The sequence below is a fragment of the Drosophila nasuta genome, chromosome 2L, assembly GCF_023558535.2.
Source record: "Drosophila nasuta strain 15112-1781.00 chromosome 2L, ASM2355853v1, whole genome shotgun sequence".
NCBI lineage: Eukaryota > Metazoa > Arthropoda > Insecta > Diptera > Drosophilidae > Drosophila > Drosophila nasuta.
The window spans coordinates 1,893,543-1,901,059 of NC_083455.1; the positions used below are offsets into that span (position 1 = coordinate 1,893,543).

General features: G+C 37.7%; 1 protein-coding gene across 1 annotated transcript; it reads left to right on the plus strand.

The window, feature by feature from the left end:
• The first annotated feature begins 1,294 nt into the window (after positions 1-1,294).
• On the plus strand, positions 1,295-2,439 carry LOC132798587 (uncharacterized). The gene is made up of 3 exons (XM_060810506.1): positions 1,295-1,432; positions 1,681-2,256; positions 2,310-2,439. The coding sequence occupies exons 2-3, from the start codon at positions 1,687-1,689 to the stop codon at positions 2,361-2,363; spliced, it is 624 nt and encodes a 207-aa protein (XP_060666489.1). The 5' UTR covers positions 1,295-1,432; positions 1,681-1,686; the 3' UTR covers positions 2,364-2,439.
• Positions 2,440-7,517: the final 5,078 nt, after the last annotated feature.

The following is a 7,517-nucleotide window of genomic DNA, read 5'->3' on the forward strand; positions in this document are numbered from 1 at the left end:
TCAGGAATCATAACTACTATAGCTAATATTATATATACCAAAATTCGCAACTCTAGCTTTAAACGCTTGTTATTCGATTTTTATACCCGCTACCCATAGGGTAGAAGGGTATTATAACTTTGTGCCGGCAGGAAATGTATGTAACAGGTAGAAGGAGGCTCTATAAAGTATATATATTCTTGATCAGCATCAATAGCCGAGACGATCTAGCCATGTCCGTCTGTGTCCGTCTGTGTCCGTCTGTGTGTCTGTCCGTCTGTCCGTCCGTCCGTATGAACACCTAGATCTCAGAGACTATAAGAGATAGAGCTATAATTTTTATGTTTGCACGCAGATCAAGTTTGTTTCAAATTTTTGCCACGCCCACTTCCGCCCCCGCAAATCAAAAAAATCGAATAACAAGCGTAATTTTAAAGCTAGAGTAGGAATTTTGGTATATACAATAATTACTATAGTAGTTATGATTCCTGAAAATTTGGTTGCGATCAGATAAAAATTGTGGAAGTTATTAAAGAAATACTTTTGTATGGGCAAAAACGCCTACTTACTAGGACTCTTAGTTGCTTTGGCCGATAATCTGGTCCATTGTGCCGTCTATGGTATATTTTGAATGGTGTACTATATCGATATACCAAACATACCATTTGGTATATTTTTAGTATTTTTTAGTATTTTCGATATATTTTGAAAATAATACCGCCTTATTTTCCCTTTATTAAAAATGGGTAGCGGGTATCTCACAGTCGAGCACACTCGACTGTAACTTTCTTACTTGTCTTGATTTGCGGGGGCGGAGGTGGGCGTGGCAAAAATTTGAAACAAACTTGATCTGCGTGCAAACATAACAAATAAATGAATGAAATTTGGATATGTTGTGCATATTTTCAAAAGTACAAATAAAATTTATTCATATAAAAAAAACAAAATGCGGCAGTATGGTCCCCGCACTGAGACGTGCTTCGATGGAAGGCCGCGTCACGCAACACAAGTGATATAAATTTGAACCAACCCGGCGGCAACAAAAATATCGGTATATCTAGAGAACTTCGTACGAATTTTTGAAAATATATTGATTTTTGTGATTTTGGTGGTGTTACCTCTTAAGACGGTTAGATTATGCAATATTATTCTATAATTTAGTTTATTGCGTCAGCATCTTAGCTCTCAATGTTGGGCTTTCCGTCAATACTTCATTTTTAGTCAGAGAATCCTACAATCATTATAATCCGTAATATTCGTTTCAAGTAATCAAGCAGGCGACTATTGTTCATGTTTTGGGTAAGATCTAGACATAGTACATGGAATAGTTTAGTATACTTCTGAAATTTGTGCTGAAAGTATCTAATTTTAAATATTTTTTTTTATTATAATCACAACATTTTTTAAAAAATTTTATTTGTGAAATATTTTTGTACTACGGGAGGAAAAGACTGTAAGTAGACACCAGTTGTTATTATTTTTAAATCTATTGCTGGTAACCAATTTTCTGGCTTTAGATTTAGATTTCGTTTATCTTTTTTGAGTTAGGATCTAATTAATTTTTGAGCTTTAATCTTTTTCTTGAAACATATCCAAACAAATTTTATTAACAGCGCACTCTGATTCCATGACTGAGTTTATGTTCTACATGAAAATATCTGCAATATATTTCTAACTGAATCCACACTTTTCTTCCCTCAGAAAACAATGGCTGATATGCAAAGACTCTCGCCCAGCACAAACAAAGCCTTTGAAACTTTTATTAACGCCTATGCATCACAATATGGAAACGATACACTCTCTCTGATCCAAGGTGGAAAATTGTGGAATCGATTGTCTGAAACTCAAAAAAATAAATATCGACGTATGGGCAGGGTGCAACTTGTTAACATGGAAGGGGACGACTGTATGAGCTGCCCTCAAAAGCGTAGACGAAAGCCGAGATGCGCACCAAAACCACGATGTGCTCCAAAAATGAGATGCGCTCGAAAGCCGCGATGTGCTCCAAAGCCGCGATGTGCTCCAAAGCCGCGATGTGCTCCAAAGCCGCGATGTGCTCCAAAGCCTCGATGTGCCCCAAAGCCGCGATGTGCTCCAAAGCCGCGATGTGCTCCAAAATGCCAAAAACCAGGTCCTGTTACCAACAACGGCTATCTAAATTTTCTTCGTGTCTATAGACGTAAGCACTGTGGTTTGAATCCAAATGATTTAGTAACCAAAGGAGCTAGGGCTTGGGTCAGACTCCCAGAGTGTAAAAAGGATCGTTATCGTCGACAAGTAAATTAAAATTAAATATTCTAATACTCTTAAAATATCACTTTTCCCCTAAGGCTTGCAAGGTAACATGCAATCCACGCCATCAGCGACGCAAAGAATGTCGATGATTAATTCATTTTTATGAAATAGTCAAAATTGAATGCAATTTGTAATCTAAATATATTTCTTCATAAATCGGGTAAACAGTTTTTCGTTTTTTTTGGTATATTTTTTCAGTTAAAGGTGAAATCGAAGCTGTGCTCATCACCAGCTAGTGGTGACCCATTTCTAATAAAGAATGCATTCATTTGACATAAACACTTATATTCTTTAGCTTTCTTCTAGCTTTTAACATAAATACGGTTATAATAGGTTAGTGCCCTGCATCACCTAAAACTCTCTCCATATATTTTAAATGTCACATTTCCCCATAGAAAACGAAAATATTGAAATTAAGGTATAATAAAAGGATTTAAAATTTGCTACTTTCAGCTTCGATTTCAAAAGTATACTGAAGTATGATATTACATGTACTTGGTCAACATGCTAACCACACAATAGTCGCCATCTCAATTACTTGCATCAAAAATTACAAAGTCCAAGTCAGAACTACAATGCTGAAAATTCTACATACTCGTATTAGGGTTTCCTGCTCTAATCGCATTTTAAACATTCATTTTTCATATAGACACTCAAGTATGCTTTATACTTATTTAAAGAAAATAAGTAAATCAGTAATATGTTTGAAATATTTTTTTAATTTTGTATCTGACTGCAGCCAGGATCACTGTAGTGATTGGATGTAGTTCTAATTATAAGCATAAAAATCGAGTCTCTGGCATCAAATTACGCTGATCAGAAGGCAACAACCAATGCCGTACATCTAGTTAGGATCTCTCTTAAAATCTCTCAGACCTAAGTTGGCATACGGACATACACGTAGGCGTATCAAGATCAAAAACACATATACCGAGACCGAGATGGCTTCTTCTGCCTGTTATTATACATTTCCTGCAGGCGCAAGGTAATAATGCCCTTTTCTCTCCATAAGTATGTGGAATCATTCAATTCATCATCAGCCCTTGTCATTGTCACATTCGTACGTGCTTTTATTCATATTAACTGGTGAAAAGGCAAAAATAGACTTTCTTAGTGTAAACTACGAATATACTCGTATCTACTTAGATATTCTTAGTGGAGCAAGTTCCTTATCGAAGACGAGATCGGAACACTTGTCAGAAACTATACCGCCTTTGACCATTTGAGCCATTAAAGTGGTCGTTCCACCGCGAATACCCAAATATCTGAATATGTGATTAACCAAATTGCTGTATACCCGGTACACACAGAGCTGCTTGACGTGCAAGACGTGATGTGAGCAAAGGCGTTGCCATAATTTGTCAACACCCCAATATTTTACGAGCAGTCATTGCGATATAATTGGGCCTCTACGTACGATCGTATGAGTGTATACAAGTAGTACTCAAGCTTTTTGTTTTGCGATTCATTTAGCATTTCGAATTATTGCGCATCATAATGGCCGCCGTATGTCTGGTGCGATTTACGGTTAAAGACGAGGGAGCCACCAATCCAACACCTCCCCCTGCACCTCTTGCGTCGGGAATGATCAGGCTTATGTTTTATGTATCAAAGCGAGCTGCTGCCAAAAACTGTTGAGTCGTGTGTAGCTTAAATATACATCTACCTATACAGCCACAGATACAAATACAGATAGTCATATAAATAAAAGAATGTGTACATATATGTATATTGTAACACGAAGTCAGGCAATCCATTGTGTCAAATATAAATCAGATCATTTTTCCGCAAAAAAAAAACAACTGAGTGGGACTTATTTTTGTTTTTATTTTTAGATACCCGGTTTACACAAAGTAAGAGGGTATTGTAACTTTGTGTCTACCGATAATGTAGGTAACAATCACATCTCTCAAGAATATATAATATATTTACTGCAGTTTAAGCAATTTATAAACCTAATATTTCAAATAATTTGTTGAGTAATTCGTGAATTTGAGATAAAAAAAAAACTGACATTTACTTCATATGTTAACTTGATTTTTATTGTCTGTTCACACATTTTGTTAAATACGAAGCTCTTACCGAGTATTTAAAAGTCGATTACACCCAACGGCAGCTTACTTATTTTATTTTATGAAAGAATTGGCATAAATTGGAAGGCGGAGGCAGAGAGAGGCCTTTAAATAATTTTGACAAACATTTCGATGCGTCGTAATACGCTTGATAGCTTTTTGAAAGTGATTCGTTTTCGTGCTGACGAATGACAAAATTAAAATTCAATGCACAATAAAACGACAAAAACGAATCAAAAGTCGACTTGAGTCTATTAAAAAGTCATGCCGTATCAGAGAAGCTGACAAAATTCCCCACCAAAAACTAAAAAACTAAAGCAACTTGAAGAATAACCAATCAAATAAACAACACATAAAAATGTGGATCATTCATCATTGAAGGAAGGTGCAAAGCTCCATAACTTCGATAACCCCTGAGGGTCACTCTGATTTCTTACCTTGTTCACCTATTCATACTATATGTAATTAACTACAAGTATACACAAAGTATTTAAGAACTTTTGAGAATTTTGACATTCAATTTGTGAATAATTTTAGTATAATATATTGTACCCGATTGTGTAATATGGCATACGATTTAAGTAGGTGGTAAATATAAATAGGATTAGTAAGATGATCATCTACTTGTACTTTTGTACATTCAGCGAAAAGAAGGGCTGTATAAGGCCTTCTATGATTCGACATTTTTAAATCAGGACTTTTCAAAGAGGTGAATAATGGATATATATTAAGTTAGACATCTTATTTCAATAATTCTTTATGGTCCCCGATAAAAAGACTTAATCTCACTTTCATAAGTTTTCTATATAATAAAAGGCCTGGTTTAATTTGTTTGCTATTAAGAAAATAGTCAAACAAATCCGATTAGTTGCTCTGGCCGTCACTTGAATTTCAATCAATTTTTTGTACAGAAATTTTGTAAACATTTTGATTAATTTTGCAGCAATGAAAAAGTGCGAAAAGCGAATCATTTGCCACACAAACGGCATACAAAATACAAGAACTGATTTCAGGCGGAGACACCTACAGGATAGGAGCAGGGCATGCAAGTCAAAGCCAAAGGCAGTTGTTGCCTACCACAGTCCAAGTCGTAGCCATAGCTTTATCGTGAAGCCAACGAACCTGTGGGTAGGGGGCAGGGGGTCTGCTTTGCGGCGGATCCTTTGACCAAATGACCGGCGCGGGTTGAGGAAGATGGAAGGGACTGCCGATGCCATGAAGCACTTTTCACGTGTCCTCTTTGTATTGCGCAGAAGCAGAATCAGAATCAATGCTTTGCCCGTGGGATACGTAATCCGGATTTTACCATTCAGAAAGTGTAAATGAAAAATCTGTTTTTGGAAGCATTTTAGCGTGAAAATGCAATATTGAATTCATTTAAATTCAATAGCGCCTGATGGGCGTCGGCGGCGGTGCAAAAAGCAATTACATGACAGCCAGCTCTGACTCCCGCTTTTCCGCCCGCATCAGCTTCAGCTCTCTATCAACTCTACCTCTACCGCCAGCTCATGCTCCAGTTGCAGTTGCAGCGTCGTTGGCTGGTAGTCCAATTCGTTACTCATTGGGATTGGTTTGAGAGCCATGTCAGCCGACGAGGATGCGATATAAAAATTGCCACAATTTTTTATGTAAATCGTTGTGAGTGGGACCACGCACAAAAGGATACGAAGAGTTCCATTCAATGGGTATTAATAATAAACGTGAAATGAAATGTAAATACCAGTAACGAGTGAAGGGTACATCAAGAGGAGGAAGGAAGAGCAGGATATGTCATCGACAAGAGTAACAACGACGACGAACAACAAGAGTGAACAACTCATAAATTCAGCCCACAAATAGCCGAGCGAGCGCAAAATCTGTCACCTATCAAAAATACCCTAAAAGGGCATAAGTCTACTTCCCCCTCCACCGATCCTCCAGTGTCCCCATTGACTTGGTGAATGTTGCGCGTGCGCCGACGTCGGGACAGGCATCGCGACTGACAATCGATGACAATCAATGTTTGCATTGCATTATTATTATTGGAATAAATGAATAAAGTATCATGCTTCGAGTGGCATGCAGTGACAATAACCACAGCTCCGACACTGACTGCGATCCCTGCTTCAACTTCAGGTCCATACTGTTCCGGTTCCCCATGATGCTGTTGTCGTTGGTGTTGGTGTTGTTGTCGTTACTGTTGTTGTTGTTGTCGTTGTTGTCGGATTCATGGGATTTATATGTGGTTCAACATTCAGTTCAAGCGAATTGTCAACCCATCGCGTAGCAGTCAAAATCGGCATCAAAAATCGAGATCGGTAACAAGATCAGCAGAAGCCGCACATCCCAATACGGAACACAAGCAGCCGGCTGTTCGACCGCTTAAGCAAAACAAAACCAAATCGTTCCACATTCCGCGCTTCTTATTCCTCCTTTCCATCGCATCATCGCCCTCCTCTCCTCATACGTTGGTCCGAAGAGCAATCATATTTCTGATACCCCTCCCTCATCAATAGATTCGTTTATTGAATAACTTGACAGTGGAACTAATCATGCAATTATATTACCTTAAATATTCTGCAATTACGCTGACTATTTAATTATATGTATTACGTAGCTATGTAATTTCATTTTCGTTCATAGAAATTGTATTTTGATTCTGATTCTATTTTAGAACTATTTTACAGGACACTTTCTAGAGTGTAGCCGTATTGAATATTTGAATTTCATTTGATTTTAAATATTGTGACCGCTGTTCATCCGAAAAGATGATTAAAAGTAAACTAATTAAAGCCCGCAAATCGATCAAAAACACTTAACCAAATCTGAACTTACAATTTTTCAATACACCTTTTCCCACAGTGTTCACACAATTTATCGATATGAGATCAGAGGCAAACAAACTGCATATATGATGACACTGACTTTCGACACTGAATTCCAACGAGCTTCGTTACCCGCTAACCCCCAATCCGTTTCCAATTCCAGCTCCACAGATTTCTATCATATTTTGCATAGAATGAACAGATTAGAAAACTGCGCTGGGTTTCAGTTTCACTCGCATTCGGAGTGAGTTCGTGTATGTCATACATACATATGTAGGCACACGATGGAAATGGATGCATAACACGCTTGCGGCTCAGATGGCATCTCGACTCTACGCCTCCGATTCGATCAGATGGGATCGAATGG